General features: G+C 38.2%; 1 protein-coding gene across 1 annotated transcript in view; it reads right to left on the bottom strand.

Moving 5' to 3' along the window:
* Positions 1-16,694, bottom strand: part of ATIC (5-aminoimidazole-4-carboxamide ribonucleotide formyltransferase/IMP cyclohydrolase) — a 28,603-nt gene extending 11,909 nt beyond the window's left edge. Inside the window, exons 1-10 of the mRNA XM_034655129.1 lie at positions 16,535-16,694; positions 16,107-16,233; positions 12,883-12,959; positions 11,662-11,728; positions 8,294-8,382; positions 7,607-7,758; positions 7,149-7,305; positions 2,843-2,968; positions 1,965-2,072; positions 1,030-1,115 (exon numbers count right to left, since the gene is read on the bottom strand). Coding sequence (XP_034511020.1) covers positions 1,030-1,115; positions 1,965-2,072; positions 2,843-2,968; positions 7,149-7,305; positions 7,607-7,758; positions 8,294-8,382; positions 11,662-11,728; positions 12,883-12,959; positions 16,107-16,233; positions 16,535-16,553 — 1,008 coding nt within the window. The 5' untranslated portion in view covers positions 16,554-16,694. The remainder of the gene's footprint in view (positions 1-1,029; positions 1,116-1,964; positions 2,073-2,842; positions 2,969-7,148; positions 7,306-7,606; positions 7,759-8,293; positions 8,383-11,661; positions 11,729-12,882; positions 12,960-16,106; positions 16,234-16,534) is intronic.
* Positions 16,695-17,670: the final 976 nt, after the last annotated feature.

Below are 17,670 nucleotides of genomic sequence, written 5' to 3'. Positions count from 1 at the left end.
AAGAGATAAGCCTATGTTAGAATACAGCTTTGTATAGCTAACCTTATTTCATTTGCTATCCTTCCAGGGTTTCTGGTTGTTTCAGTTTTAACTAAGAATATACAAACAATTCACTCTAATATATGTACCTTAGGAAGAAAAATTTCTCACTATTCTGTTCCTCGAGTGGTGTTTGCACCAGAAAAAGCATGTTCTACTGCCTTCTCCGCCAGTATCAGGCAAAATGACCTTAGGCAAAGCAAGTTCCATGAGAGCAAGACACGGGGATCAGATTACATTTCTGCTAATAACCTTAGGCAAGGCAAGTACCTCAACACCAAGGCAAAGGGATCAGATTTAACATCTCTGAAAAATAGAAAAGTCATAGTTCATACTACAAAGCCTTGTGCTACCAAATAAAACGCAGTAGGTCAGCTCCACTGTGGGTAGGGATGGTAGTGGTCATGGGAAGAATCCCTAAAGCAACTAAATATCATCAAGCCCATGTAGCCTTCATTTCCACCTATTTGTTTTCCCTCCAAGCTAATCTGAGCTACCTGCTTTTTTCTTTCTGTCTCCCCACCCCCAAATGCCACCTTTCTGGAGTGCTTGCTTGGTTTTCAACTGATGGGGTTAGTTTTTCAGAGTAGTTTATAATCTTCCTCTACACATCTCTTTTATTACAGAGCTAGAAAGGTTTACAGTAAGGTTCATTATTACATTTCCAAGACAGCATCCTCTGCTCTTTAGAAACAATAATTTTGGCATTAAGATAATGACTACTAGAGAATAAAAAAAGACTAAATATATAAATCAAAACATAATAGCAAAATATCCATTTGAAACATTCACTAAATCCCAAAATTACAATTCAGTCAAGGATTCATGTTCCATATAAAACATAAACCTTCTAAATCATAAACGTAACTAATTTATAGATGGTGTTAATCAATATTATAAGTTATGCTTTCAATGAATGAATACTAGGAATAAATAGAGCTTTCCTCAGTTATGAATGGATCAATACTCGAGAAGATAATGTCCACTAACCTCTCTGGAGATAATTTTGGCAGTAGGGACATCACAAACATCAGATAATGCAACAAAATCACCAAATGAAGACATCCTATCAGCCCCTATAAATAAAAATTAAAATGAGGTATCACAAATATCCCTACGCAGAAAAAGATGTTTAAAAAAACCCAACATGATCACATAAAATCCATTTCTCTAAACAGAACTTTACTGTTTATGTAAGATCTAAATAAAAGATTAATAAGTCATTTAATTGAAATAATCATAACAAAGTATTCTTTAATTTCACCCTCTAGACAAACTTCTAAAAGGGCCTGATAGCAAATATTTTTTTAAGTTTTGCAGGCACATGGTCTGTTATACCTACTCAGCTCTGCAGTTGTAGAAATCAGCCACATGAACAAAGGGACATGGCCCTGTTCCAATCAAACTGTATTTACAAAAACAGGTGGCAGGCTGGATTTATTTAGCGCATGCGCCCTAGTATGCTAACCCCTACGGCAGAAGGTCAGTTGTGCCATCAAGTTTTTCGATGATCTTCTGAAAATGTTACAATAATATTCACAAGTTATTAACTTCATGAATTAGATATTCATTAGACATATATAAAATACAACTCCAACCATATTCAGTATAGTTAAAATAACCATATAATTTTAGTCATATATCAAACAATATAAATGCATTCGATAGCCTCATGTGAAATTAGATGCACCAAATTATAATTGTTTCCATTTATTAAATGAAAATATGAACACACACTTTAATAAACAAATTTATTCCAAGGCATTCATATAGTCATTCCTAAGTATTAATAAAAAACAAATTAAAGATAATCTGAAATCTGAAACAAAGGGTATTACTACTTTATTCTACTTAGGATAAAATATTCTTTTTTCTCTTTTAAGAACAAACAAACAAACAAACAAGAACCCGACTACTGTTCTGACCTCTTGCTCTTGCATATGCAGTTGATATGGGTGTAAGGGTTTTATACAGATCATAGACCATGCAGACTTTGGCCTCATCTTCACTGAGTGGAATTCCAACAGCAGCACCTGGTACAGAAAACCATAAAATAAACCTCCAAGTCTCAAGTTACTACTCATCCGCTCCTAAATGAAGACAACATTTTTCTTCACATCTAGTCTATGCAGCATAATTTCTAGTGCCTGCACCAAATTAAATAAACATCTGGCCAGATAATTAAACACCAAAAAATACAGTTGCAGGGAAGGTGGGAGGGGGCTTCTGGAAGCAACTACTGTCTGAGTTTGCCAGCACCATGCATGTGTACAAAGCTAGTTTACTTCATTAAGGACTCTCTCTCCACCCTGCCTGATACCACATACCATTTATTTCTTCCCTGTTTACATCAATTTAATATCAAATAAACATCAAAGAACTATGGATTAGAGTTGACTCAGACATAGAAGCAAAAAGGTATCTCATACAACGACTATAAGAAGTTACACATACGGTGTCAAGAACTTCTTTATGTCTACTCAGTTCCATTTTCAACGATGTGGAAAAATATTTAGTCAAATGACATTAAGCCATTTTATTTTTTACACATTTCTACTGCAAAAAAGTGATTCCCTGATCCTATCTCACAGTAATGTTATACAATTTCATATACGTAAATAACAGATAGTGTTATTACAAGATTTTGTCTCATTACTATACTGAAACTATTAACAGACTCTACAAAAGTGGTCTGAGACTTTAGAAAATGTCTATATTCACATTAGAACGTATCAATTCTTTCTAAAATCAAAAAGAAGGCATTTTGAACAGATCCAGGGCATTCCAGACAATACTGCTTTACCTGCTGGGCTGACATGTTTGAAAGAGGCAGCGGCTGGAATGCCTAAAGCTTCTTTGAGTTCCTTCACCAGCTGCCAGGCATTCAAAGCATCACACAAGTTTATAAATCCAGGGGCTCCATTTAGAACTACATATAGAAACATATATAACATATTATTCAAGCAAGATCAATAAATCAGATATATGTACATTTCTGAAAAAATAACATATGTCAAGGCTGCACAAATATGTTTTCAGAAAAGTATAATTAAGAGGCAAATACATATACACAAACATAAAAGAACTTGATGAAAAAAGAAAACACTAGAGCCTAAGACTGCCTCACCAAAAACAAAAAAACAAACAAAAAGACACACACACACTCTCTCTCTCTCTCACACATACATATGCTATTGGAGAAACCAACTCCAGCCAATCTAGAAACAAACCAACAGAGAATTCAGGAATGGGTGAAAGAATGACAAGACCAGTGATCGTCAGGGATCCACCACAGCACAGAACTAAGGTTAACACAGTCATGGCAATTACAGAGACAGTAGAAAATCTAAGTTATAAACCTTGTCAATATATAAGAATATTATTATAAACTAATGCAAGAGCAGTGGGTGGGAGAAAATAAGGGGAAAAAAATGAGTTGGATTTTTCATCTTTTATACCAGACTCAGTAGGCTCTGTATAAAGCTGAAACACAGTTAAAAAGATTACAACTTCCAAGTTTCTCATTGCCTATTTTCTTAACAATGGCAGCATTTTTCAGGAGCTACTATCTCTTGTGAATAAATTATAAACTCCATACATACAAAAAAAAAATGGGGGCTATTAATTAAAACAAATTTATAATTGCATTTCCTTTGTGTTATCTTGGATGGTACATACTTTTAAAAATAAACTTTGACAAATATTTACGGAGTGCCCACCACAATGTTAGGCACTATTCTAGGTACTGGGGATATTATCAATGAACAAACTGGCCCCTCCCACATAGAGCTTACAGGGGAGACATAGAAGAAACAAAATAGGCAATTAATAGTAAACAATAAGAGAAGATATTAGGTACTTACACAAATGAGTTGAAAACATGTCCACAGAAAAACCTGTACTTAAATGTTTTTAGCAGCTTTATTCTTAACTGTCAAAAACTGTCTATTTCTGATGTCCTTCAAGAGGTGAATGGATAAACTAACTAGGGTATATCCATACACAATGGACTATTATTAAACAGCAAAAAGAAAAGAGCTCTCAAACTATCAAAACCATGGAGGAACCTTAAATGTATATTGCTAAATGAAACAAGCCAGCATGAAAAGGCTATATACTGTATGATTCCAAACTTATGACGCTATGGAAACAGTAAAAATATAAGTGGCTGCAGAAATCAGGGAGGTAGAATGCAGGGAACTTTTAGGTGGTGAAGCTATTCTGCACAATACTGTCAAAATGGATACATGACATTACACATGTCAAATCCTGAAGAATATACAACACAAAGAGTGAGTCCTAATGTAAACAATGGACTTTAGTTAATGAGTCACTACTGGTTCATCAATTTTAATGAATGTACCATACTAATGCAAGATATTAAAAGTGGAAATTGGGAAGAGGAGATCCAGAGGGAGGGAATGTCTAGAAACTCCCTGTACTGAGAAATTTTCTGTAAATCTAAAACTACTTTATAAAATTAAAGTCTATTATAAAAAAACAAGGGGGTGCCTAGGTGGCTCAGTCAGTTAAATGTCCAACTCTTCTTTTTAAATTTTTTACTTAAATTCAATTTAATTAACATATACTGTATTATTAGTTTCAGAGACAGAATTTAGTGATTTATCGGGTGCATAAGAAACCCAGGACTCACTACTTCGAGTGCCCTCCTTAATGCCCATCACCCAGTTATCCCATCCCCCTAGCCCACCTCCCCTTCAGCAATCCTGTTTCCTATAGTTAAGAGTCTCTTACAGTTTGCCTTTCTGTTTTTGTCTTATTTTATTTTTCCTTCCCTTCCCCTATGCTCATCTGTTTTGTTTCTTAAATTCCACATGAGTGAAGTCATATGGTATTTGTCTTTCTCTAGCTGACTTATTTTGTTTAGCATAATACCCTCCAGTTCCATCCATGTTGTTGAAAATGGCAAGATTTCATTCTTTTTATGTCTGAGTAATATTCCATTGTATGTATATAGTGTCTAACTCATGATTTCAGCTCAGGTCCTGATCTCAGGGTCATGGGATTGAGCCCTGGGTCAGGCTCCGCATTCAGCGGGGAATCTGCTTCTCTCTCTCTCTCTCTCTCTCTCTCTCTCTCTCTCTCTCTCTCCCCCTCTGCCCCTCCCTGCAACTTGCGAGCTCTTTCTCTTTCCAAAAAAACTGAGTAAGTCTTAAAAAAAAAAAAAGTACCTAAGAAACAGTTCCTTTAACCAACACCAATGAAAGAGCTTTGAAAATGAAAAATATGGGAACTGAAAGTACATGGAAGTATTTCTTGAATCTAAATGGGAAACATAAGGAGGAAATAACAAGATAAAACAGTAAAATTTCCTGTTTTAAGAAATTCTAAAAGTAAAAATTCATGCAAAATGTCAAGTTTCTAACTATTCATTCAATAAATACTTAGGGAACACGCCAAGAATATTCTAAGTACTAAGAAAGCACCAATGAACAAACAAGAAGCAATGGACAAAGACTGACAAGGTTTCTGCTCCCGGGAAGATGACTAAATGAGAGATGACTAAAACATAAATAAATGCAGCAAAATAGTGCTGTGATAAAAGCGTGACAGGGAGCTACCTCAGTCTGGGTGATCAGAGAAAGCTTCCCTGAGGAGGTGACTTTAAGGTGAGATCTGAATGACAAGTAAGTGAGACCTTGAAGACCAGAGCAAAGGCCACAGACACTGGCCTGCTGACCAAAAGGAAAACAGGCCCTGGGGAGCAGCAGGTAGGAGACGGTTATCAAGGAAGTAGACCAGTCAGATAACAGGGTCTGCAGGGCATGCACAGACATCTAAGTGGGAGGGTAAGCCAATGAATGGTCTCAAATAGGGTGTAACATCATCTGATTTACATGTTTACGATTACTCTGCTGTGAATAGAAAAGACAGGCAAAGCAGAGAGCAGTAAGATTACTGCAGACTGGAGTGCCTGGGTGGCTCAGTTGGCTGAGTGTCTGCCTTGGGTTCAGGTCCTGATCTCACGTTCCTGGGATTGAGCCCTGAATGGGGCTCCCTGCTCAGTGGGAGCCAGCCTCTCCCTCTGCCTGCCACTCCCTGCTGCTCCTTTTGCTTGTACTCCCGCTCTCTGTGTCAAATACATAAAATCTTAAAAAAAACAGATTACTGCAGTCTGGGAGACTTTTGGGGTCACTGTGGGGGCTTCCTTAGTGTTAGAAAAGACCCAAAATATGTCTGAAGTAGAGTAAGAACAGAACTTGATCCAAAATGAGAAGGGGAAAGAAAGGAGTATTTCAGACTCTCCTCAAATCTCTGACACTGCTCCTTGCTCCTCTTCTCCCTCAGTTGCCAACAAGAAGAAGAGACAGGAGTACCTGCATCTTCTTACCACCAAATGTACCAACCAGTGTGGTCTGTGTTTGCCTTCCCAGTACATGAAGAAAGCTGTCCATGCTGTCACCCAAGGCCAGACCTCCTACCGATGCTTGGGACTTCAAGGCCTTCATACCCACAACTCTCTCCCCTGCCATCTGCCCCCATTTCCCCCTCTCCCAGACAGTAGGACATGTTCTAATGCCCTCCTCAAGAGTAAAATAGAACAAAATAGTGAAAAGTCTCTTTTAATTCTACAGATCCATGGAAGTCCTAATTAACTTTCCTGTTCAAAGAATTATCTCTATTACTGTTATTTCCTAACCTCACATTCCTAATTTGGCCCACTTTAGTGAGGCTTCCAGATCCATCATTCCAAGGAAATTGTTCTTGCAATTTTTCAAACAGTTGCTTTTCTGTTCTCAGCAGCATTGAAACCCCGCAGGTTTTCCAGCCTTGTTTTCCTCTGCTGGTTCCTCCACTGCTTAACCTCTTCTGTGAAATTCATCCTGCCTGTTCTACATCTCCAAAATCATCTATATGCCAGACATTCCAAACTGTATCTCCAACCTGACCTCTCTCCGGAAACCCTAATTATCTCAACAGTTTTCGTTCACAAGTCCACCTGGCACCTCAAACTTCAGGTGGCTATGAAAGGCATTATGTAATTTACTTTATCTTCTCAATGTTGAACCAAATCAGATACAATAAAGAGAAAGACACGCACACCCCCAGACACAGCAAACTATGACACGTAACACACAGCCTTTTACCTGTGATGGGAAGCCTGGGCTTCAGCGTGTATAACTGGGCAGGAGTTTGATGAGGGTTCATTCCATACCTCAAAGGCATCTGAGATATTCCTTTGCTATACTGTCTCCTGAAGTAATCGGAAATTGCTTCATCATATTGTGCCGTATGAGTGAAAGCCTACAAAAAGTGTAAGTTTGGTGAAACACCAGCAGCACTAACAAAAGTGGGAACAAGAGGGTTTTAGGTAGCACACAACAAACCGCACTCCTTGCCCACACACGACTACAGGAATAACACCCAGTAACACTAAAAACACAATGAATCATTCTCTTTCCGAGTCTCTCTCAATCTTTTTGACCTCTGTAATACTTGGGTCTCTTCATTTACAGGAAAAGGATAGCAGCTCCAAGGAGAACTAATGAAAACTGAATACCATTTGGTTTGGCAAACACGGCACTGGATAAAAGCGCATCCTTACCTTCAAGGCTAACTGGCGTCTAGTCTCCAAGGAGGTGTCTTTGCTGTCGGAGCTCTTCATCTCTGTGGACACAGCTGCATAGTCCTCGGGTTCACATACTACTGTCACTCGAGCATGGTTTTTGGCTGCTGCTCTCAGTAGGGTCACTCCACCTTGAGAGAACAAAAGATAATTTGTATTTCCATGTAAGTTTAACCTCCTTCAAATAAAGGCACTGTACACATATTTCTAATTTTTGACTTAAAAAATAAAAAAACATACCCCAGATGAATCTCTACACCAAGAAATAGCTTAGAAAATATAGAGGAATTACAATCATCCCAGAACACAATCTGGGAGCAGTAATGATTTTCTGCTCCCTCAATGTTCTGATTCTCGGTGAACATCAAAACAAAATCTATTTTAAAATATAAGTAGTGTTTGGGGTGTGGGCGTGGCTCAGTTGGTTAAGCGTCCAACTCTTGACTTATGGCTCAGGTCATGATCTCAGGATTGTGAGATCAAGCCCCATGTCAGGCTCTGGGCTCAGCGTGGGGTCTGCTGCTCGCTCACTCTCTCTCTCTCTCATATAAATACATAAAATCTTAAAAAAAAAAAAAAAAAAGGAAATAGTCCAAAAATAAATAAATAAATAAAATTTAAGTAATCCTCCCCTATCAGTCTTCAAATGTGGTTTTGCTAACTTACCAATATCAATCTGTTCAACAGCCTGTTCAACGGTTACATCTGGAGAAGCCACTGTCTTCACAAATGGATACAGATTACAGACGACAACTCTAAACCAAAAAGGAATTTAGCTATTGTTAGAAACACAAACTTTATGGGGTTTACATATAAGTCAGTCACTAGCTTTAACGTGATCAAAAGAGTCTAACGATCTAAAATATAAACTATAATCCTAGCATTTTAGAATTCTAAAAAATACATTGAAATGTCAGGAGCTCCCACTATTTCATAACGTCATAAATAAAAGTGGCTTTGGTCAGTAAGTGCTCTCAAAACATTATTTCCTCCAAATCACACTGCAATGTTGCTGCCTGGGTAAACTTAACTACCCATTATATAATCCAGCCATCAAAAAAACACATTTTTAAAAAAATTTTAATAGAAATACAAAATATAAAGCTACAGATAACATCATCATTTTGGAATATAATCACTTTTATCTACAACACTCAATTTTAGATTCTATTTCCAATGGGTCATGTACAATGATGAAAAAAGACCATTCTAAGGGTGAAATATTTGTTTCTTTGCTTGTTTTCTCTTCAGAGAGATCGTATACAATGATGTTAATAGGAAGTCCAAAAGAATAATTTAAAATAGAGAACTAATCTGAAATTAACAACCAGTAGAGTTCCACACCTAGCCCTGCAATGTGAAGAGCTCTGTGGGCAGGTTCATACCCAGTGAAATAAGCACAACTGGTAAAAACTAATTAAAAAAAGAAAAACAGAAGAGGGGGAACACTTCCCAATGCCTATAACCCTGATACCAAAACCAGACAAAATGTCACAAGAAAAATTTAGACCAGTATCTTATGAATACTGACACAAAAATCCTCAACAAAATACTTGCGAACTGAAACCAACAAATATAAAAAGAGGCATACACTATATGGTTTACCCTAGGAATGTAAGGTTGGTTCAACATCTAAAAACCAGTTAATGTAAGAGCCCATTTCAATAACACAAAGGACAAAACCACCTGAGCGCCTTAACAGATGCACAAAAAACATCTGACAAAACTGAACATCCACTCTTGAAAAAAACACTCAACAAATTACTAGAAGAGAACTTGCTCAACATGATAAAAGGTATTTAAGAAAAACCCAAAACCCACAGCTAACATTATATTTAAAGGTGAAAGACTAAACGCTTTCCCCTAAGATCAGGAGCAAGACAAGAATGTCTACTCTTACCACTGTACTAGAAGTTCTAGACAGGTCAATTAACGAAGAAAATTAAATAAAAAGCATCAAGATTGGACAGGAAAAAGTAAAACTATCTCTATTAGCAGGTGACATGATCTTGTATAGAGAAAATCCTAAGGGACTTAACAAAAAAAACTATTAGCACTGAGTTCAGCAAGGTTATAGGACGTAAAATTTTAATTTACGTACAATAGCAACGAAAAACCCAAAGGGAAATCAAGAAAACAATTTTGTTAACAGTGGCATCAAAAATAACAAAATAATGTTTAAGAATAAATTTAACAAAAGCATAAGACATGTATACTAAAAAGTACAAAACACTGCTGGAAGAATAAATTAAAGAAAATCTAAACAAATGGAAAGGCATCCCAGTTTATGGACTAGAAGACTTAATATTAGGATGGCAAACCAACCCCCCCGCCAATTGATATACAGATTCAACGCAATCCTTAGGAAACTCCAACTCTGTTTTTTGCAGAAATGGGCAAGCTGATCCTAAAATTCACACAGAAATGCAAAGCACCTGAATGCCCAAAACAATTTTGAAAAAGAAGTTGGAGGACTCACATTTCCCAATTTCAGTATTTGCCACAAAGATATAATAATGATATAAATATTACTGAATGTGCCAAGACCATTCAACGGGTGAAAGAAGTTTTTTCAACAAATGATGCTGGGACTGGACAGCGACATTCAGAAGAATGAAATCGGACCCCGAACTCATACCCATGTATAAAAAGTAACTTAAAAAAATCAAAGACCTAAGCAAAAGAGCTACAACTAAAAAACTCTTACATCTTTACCATCTTGGATTATGCCACTGCTTCTTAGATATAACACCAAAAGCATAGGCAACAAGAGAAAAATAGATAAAATGGATGTTACCAAAATTTAAAGGTTTTATGATGGTCAAAGGATACCATAAAGAAAGTAAAGACAATCCACACAATGGGATAAAATGAACTCTTACAATTCAATAATAAAATGAGAAATAACAATAAAAAAAAATAGGCAAAGGATTAGAACACACATTTCTCCAAAGGTATACAAATGGCCAACGAGCATATGATAGGGTGCTCAACATCACTAGGAAACGTCAATAATAATCACAATGACATGCCAGCCATCATGGGTAAAAGATGTTGGTGGGGATGTGGAGAAACTTCCTATATTCCTGCAGGGAATGTAAAGTGATGCAGCACTTTAGGAAATAGTCTGGCAGCTTCTGAAAACGTTAAACATACTTAGCCAGATGACCAATGAAATCCAGTCCTAGATGTATAACCAAGAAAAATGAAAATATAGGTCTACACAAAAACTTGTACATGAATGCTCATGGTTGCACTGTTCCTAGTACCCAAAATGTGGAAACAATCCAAATGCCCATCAGCTGATGAACTGATAAATAAAATGGGGTATATCCATACAATGGGTTATTTTTCAGTAATAAAAAAAAAAAACTAAGTGCTGAGACATACTAGAACATGGATAAACCTTGAAAACATGTTAAGAAGTAGTCACAAAGGACCACACATTATATGATTCTATTGGTATGAAATGCTGTGTATAGCTAAATCCATAAAGACAGAAAAGACTGCGGTTCCATAGGGTTAAAGGTTTTAGGGGAAATGAAGAACGAATGCTAATGGGTATGGGTTTTTTTGGGGGGGGGATGAAGAATATATTCTAATATTAACTGTGGTGATGGCTGCACAATTCTGAATATACTAAGTACTACTGAATTGTAGACTTTAATTTGGGAAATTATATGGTATATGGGTTATATCTCAATGGAGTTACATACATTGAAAAGAAATAGTGCATATTGTTATGCAAATAATTACACTGCTAACATGTACCAACATTTAGGTCACAACTTCCTTAAAAAAATAAAGGTTTTTTTTTTTTTAGTTTAAGTATGAATTTTGGTAATATAAACTTGGCAAAATTAAATATGCTTATGTATGTAAAATGTCACACAGAAGGTATTCAATAAATGTTTATAGTGAGTGAATAGGAAACTAAACCTAATGTTAATCTTGGTCTTAAAGGGAGGGCACCAAGTTTGGCATACTTATTCTTTGATCCTTAATGTATTAAAATTTTAACACCCAAATTTTACCTTATAAGACTGAAATCAAGTCTGGCCATGTCAGCATTATCTTCTGGGATATTACGAGCCAAGATTCCTAATTTAACAAAGTTAAAGTAAATTTAACAAAGTAAAGGTTCAAAAAACACATCAGAATAAAATACTTCTTTCCAATATGGTCCCACCAATCAAATTAAAGCCTCTAATACTGCCTAATCAAGAAGACAAAATAGAGAGTTAAAAATTTAGAGTATATTTAAAAAGCTCTTTTGTCAGTTCCTCATCACCCCTTTCTTTTTTTTTTAAGATTTTTTATTTTCAAGTAATCTCTATACCCAACATGGATCTTGAACTCACAACTCCAAGATCAAGAGCCATACACTCCACCAAGTCAGCCAGGTGCCCCCCCCTTACTCTTTCTTAAGCAACAAAACGTAAAAGAATTTTCACATAACTGTTACCAGTTCCATTAATCTACGTGCTCCCATAAGTAAATGGCTTATCTGACGGTCCTCAGCAGCCTAACAGCTTTTAATGCTGCTTAATTTTACTTTAACTGGTAAATTAGCAATATATCTGCTTCTTACTATTTTTGGTTGATATATAATTTGCAGTCTCAGATGAGCGAACTAAAGCACTTTGAAAAAGAATTCTTTTAAAAGTCAGTTACAAAGGCACCTGGGTAGCTCAGTCGGCTGAAAGTCCGACTTGTGATTTCAGCTCAGGTCATGATCTCAGGGTCCTGGGACTGAGCTCCTTGTCTGGCTCAGGCTCCTCCGGCAGTTGGCTTGGGAATTCTCTCCCTCCCTCTGCCCCTCCCCACACTCAAGCACACATGTGCCTGCTCTCTCTCTCAAATAAACAAATAAATCTTTAAAAAAAAAAAAAGTCACTTACACTGTGATACTTCATTCTAAGTTTGGATTGTAATAAAAGTCTTTTCACACATGAAACTGAAACATTTTCATTATTAACTCCAGCAGAAAATATCACTCTAAATTAATTCTCAGGTCAGGACTAATAGTGAGCAGAGGAAAACAATATGAATCCATCATCAAATAAAGCAAACCAGATTTTAAATAGGTTCTAACGTATTATGAACTTTAGCAGCAAATGTGACAAAACCAATATAGACTCACAGGTAATTTTCTGAGCTTATGACCTGCCTTTTTCATTTATTCTACATAGTAATCAACCAAAATATTCCTGAAGACCACTGATTGTTTTAAATGGAAAGTACCAACCACTTACCAGCATGGACTGCAGGATGCAAGGTTTTCACACGCCCCCCTAACATTTCAGGAAACCCCGTCAGCTCAGAGACATCTCTGAAAATAGATGAAAAGCATATTGTTGTTTCTGCTGAACTGTCATTTTACACTATTCTAAAGCATCTTCCAACATTACATCTACTGTCCTCATTTGGGGGCATTTTTCCAGAGCCTGAATGTTCAGAATTCAGAAACTGAATCATATGCCATATATTCAATTGAGAAGTATTTAGCAGTATATACAAAAAGCACTAAAAATATCTTTATCTCAGAAACGGACTAAAGTAAAAACAAGCATTTAGCTTTATGATTAAACAAACGCTAAAGATGGCAAATCAAATGAGTGGGGAAATAAAAAGATTGTGTTTTAGTAAGGTGGTGCTAGTATTGGAATAATACTGGTTTAGCCCGTATAAAAATAAATTCCCAATGAATCTAAGGCTTGAACATTTTTAAAAAAGCATAGAACTGCCAAAATTCAATACACGAGGAATGTGCTCAAAGCATTAAACAAAAGATCAACAGATGTGTCTATGTAAAATGTTTAAAGTTTTACACAGAAAAAAAAAATTAAACCGGAAAAAATAATTGCAAAATATGACAAAGGGTCAAATGCAAGGCAATACTTAAATATCGATTCTGATCACTAAACTGGCACGAACTCCCCTGCCCCCAGCCTGATTTACAAGCAAATTTTAATGAGAGGAAAAAATGCCAACAATGTTAGGTGAACAAAATCAAGGAGCAAAATTATCTTCTGTATAAGCTATGAAATATGTCTATAAACAGACTGGAAGGAAGAACATCAACATGTTAAACAGAATTATAAGCTATTTACTACCTTCTTTATTATTTTCTACATTTTTAACATTTTTTTTTAAAGATTTTATTTATTTAGTTGACAGAGGGAGACAGCCAGCGAGAGAGGGAACACAAGCATGGGGAGCGGGAGAGGAAGAAGCAGGCTCCCAGAGGAGCAGGGAGCCTGATGCGGGGCTCAATCCCAGGACCCTGGGATCATGACCTGAGCCAAAGGCAGACGCTTAACGGCTGAGCCACCCAGGCGCCCCTATATTTTTCACATTTTCTACAATCAACATACATTGCCTTTGTAGTACAAAAAAATAATAAATATTTTAAAGCAGCAAATTCCAATAGGATATAGAATTTCCTGGGTGGAGTCTCCTTTTAAGGGTCATTGGCAGATGACTGGTATCTGACCAAAGGCTCACATATTTCCAATAAACTGAAAACTGGTGACATCATGGTGTCCAATTCAAAATTCCCTTTCCTGGCATTCAGGAAATAAAATCCAGTTTCTCCAACAGAGGATGACTGCTAAAAACAAAGAAGGGAGATGTACTCTTAGCATGATAAACCATGTGGTGGAATTAAAAAGCTTGTTGCTCCTTTAGATTTCAGAATTTGCATGCAACAGGGGCAGTCTTCAAATAATTCTCTGCATGCTCACTGCTGTATAGTCACCGATTAAAATCCCATCAGTTTACCTTACACCTCCAGGTTAACTTCCTGGGATAAAATCTTGGCTCTGCATTTTATTAGCTGTGTTAGCTGTATGTACTTGGGCAAGTCATCTAATTTCCTTGTGCCTCAGTTTCCTTATTTATTAAAGGGAGATAATATTACCTGCACCAAAAAGTTGTTGTAAGGATTACATGAGTGTGTGCGTGTGTGTGTGCATAATATGTGTGAACAGTTTTACACTTCAACGGGAGAGAAATACATTTACATTCCCAATTTTTAAGAAATACATAGCTAAATGGGTGCCTGGATGGTTCAGCCGTTAAGCGTCTGCCTTCGGCTCAGGGCATGAGCCCAGAGTCCTGGGATTGAGCCCCGCATCGGGCTCCCTGCTCCACTGGGAGACTGCTTCTTCTTCTCCCTCTCCCCTTGCTTGTGTTCCCTCTCTTCGCTGGCTGTCTGCTTCTGTCAAATAAATAAATAAAACCTTTCAAAAAAAAAAAAAAAAGGAAAAAAAAACATAGCTACAATGGGTAAGCGAGGAGTGGGGAGAGGTGCAGATCAAACAAGACTAAACTGTTGATAAGTTTTTAAACAGGAATGGATACGCAACAGGATGGCTAATTATATTCTTATATTTTTGATTATGTCTCAAATAGTTCCATAATACAGTTTGGTGAAGGAAAAAAGGCTATAGGAGTTTGCTTAATTTGAAAGGTCCAACTACAACAGCATCCAACATGCTCCAAAAGAAAGAACAGTCTATATTTTGGATTCTCACCCTGCTGCTCTTCAGAAAAGGCTGAACTGTCTTTTATGATTCTTACAGTGCTCTTATGAGAACATCAAAAACATGATGCAAAAAGACTTTGTAAAATATAAATTCTTTATTTAATAAATAAAGTAAGGCATTCTTGCCTTTTGAACTTGTCAAATTTAGGAAAGCTGTCTACTGCCCATAGAAGGCAGAATTATACGATTAAAAAGGTAATAACCTGACCCAGAGGGCAAGCAGCAAAATTTTTCACATGGCAATAAAAGCAGACAGATCTTTCACTCCTTTTCTGAAACATATTTCAGGAGTGGGTATGTCCTTCCACTGAAGTCTCACTGTCATTCATTACAGCTGTCCTATAGCCTTTTCCATTTTCTACCCCTCAGTAGTTACTCCCTCTCCAACCAGAATGCCACCTCCTTGAGGTCAGGAATGGCAGCCTGATTTATCTTTTGCTCATTCCTTCTTCCCATCACTTAGCCAGGTAATGAACAGCTTGTGGATAAGGGAACGAATGACCGATTTGTGCCTTCAAATAATTAACAGAGATGGAAAGGGAACACAGGTAGACTTGAATCCTGACGCTGTCAACAGCTTCACTAATAACCCAATCAAAACAGATCATGTGACTCATATTAATTTGAGTTTTTCTTTAATAACAAATGGCCCACCTAAATTAATGTGCCATAGCAAGTGTAAGAAAGAGGGCTATGAAATGGGGACTCCTGGGGTTCCAACCCTGAACTCCTCACTTAACTCTGTAAACTTGAGCACAAGTTACTTCATCTCTCTGAGCCTCACTTTCCTCTTCCGTAACGGGGTAAATGGTGTTGGAAGGGGGAAATGACGTCTTTTTACTCACTGTGCCCGGGGTGCATGACTTTCCAGTGAACCGGATCACACTACGTTCCGACTGGACTGAGCTTAAGAACTCAATTGTGCCTTACCTGACTGCCAGCCCCGCATCCCTGAGAGCCTTTGCAGTCCCTCCGGAGGCGATCAGATCCAAACCAACAGCAGTTAGGTTTCTGGCAAATTCCACAAGGCCCGTTTTGTCAGAGACACTAAATAAGGCTGAAACAGAAGACGTTTTTCCTCATCACTCACAGTACAAAACATTAAGTCCTTCAAGGCCTTGGCGGGGAGGGGATCGGCTGGGAGGGCAGTCGCGAATCTCGAGGCCATCACGGCGGCCCACAGTAGCCAGGCCCAGCCCGGGGCCTCCCGGGGTCAGACACCCGCGAGCCGCTCTACCGCCAACAGGCCGCGGGGCTCGTAGTCACGCCGCGCAGCCGGGCGCCGCCATTGCGGGCTCGGGACGCCGCGGGGCAGGGGGCCGCGGGCGGGGTTCCGGGAGGGCGCGCGAGGGGCTCACCGAGCTGGCTGGGTGCCATGGCTGCGGGCGGCGGAGTCTGGACCGAGCGGAGGCAGTAGCGGCGACGCCACGTGCGGAGGGGCGCCGAGCGGCCAGGGCGCGCGCGCGGGCAGACAGCGGGGCGCGCTGGGCGGCCGCCTGACCTGTCACGTGACCCAGTCGCCCCACCCGGAGCCCCGCCCTGTTCAATTTTTGGCTTGGAACTCGAACATCCGGGCTGAAGGGTTGGCGGGAGTGAGGTTACCGCTGGCCTTCCTAGGCCCGGAACTTGAAGGGATCGCCGCCCCAGTCTCACATTCTGAGCGTGACTTGTCCCTTTTCGCAAAGGTGAGGCGGCGGCAGGACCTCAGGGGCAAATTTCTGTTGCCCAGGGCAGCCTGTCCCCAGAGGCTGGAATGCAGCTAACAAGTGTCAAAATACTGGTACAGAAAACAAGAGCAACACCAGAAAGTTTCTACAGCGGGGAAGGTAGAAAGCATCTTGGCAATCATCTACTCCCATTTTAATAGACTAAAAAAATTGATAAAACGAAGACCTGATAATTAAAGATAAGCTCACAGTTCAGGTAATAGAGGCAAAACAAAGTGAAACTGACATTCGTTTAAGTTTTTGATTCCACATTATGGAATAGCCCGAAATCTGCTTAAAGATGGTATCTTGCATCAGTAAATAATATTTGACTCAAGCCTGGTGAGAGGAATGATAATGGTTAAGGGGGAGGGAGAGAACACCTTTCTCAATTCATTAAAAATAGGAAAAAACTGCACACTTGTTTCTTTTGAAAAAAACACTTTGCCACAAAATAAATACATATTGCTGTTTACGGACATTTTTAAAAATGTTCCTTATTAGAATTATATTACAAAATTGTACTTCTATCTTTTATTTTTAGTCTGGGGCTCGCAGCTGCAGAAAGGAGTCTATTTTCTTATTACCTGTGTGTTATTTATTTGCGCTTTTCCTGTTACCCTCTGTAATTCTTACAGTCTCTTCTTTACTCCCCCAAATGAATACTTATTGGCTAGAATCGAGAGCTTTGTTTTATAACTTCTGAATATGTGAACTTCTTGCTCTGAATATTTCTCACATTTCTAAAAGAAATATTAAGGTTATCACAGTGACTTCAGGTTGTGTTT

This window comes from Ailuropoda melanoleuca, chromosome 2 (genome assembly GCF_002007445.2).
Source record: "Ailuropoda melanoleuca isolate Jingjing chromosome 2, ASM200744v2, whole genome shotgun sequence".
Lineage (NCBI taxonomy): Eukaryota > Metazoa > Chordata > Mammalia > Carnivora > Ursidae > Ailuropoda > Ailuropoda melanoleuca.
This window is presented reverse-complemented; position numbering and strand designations above follow the sequence as displayed.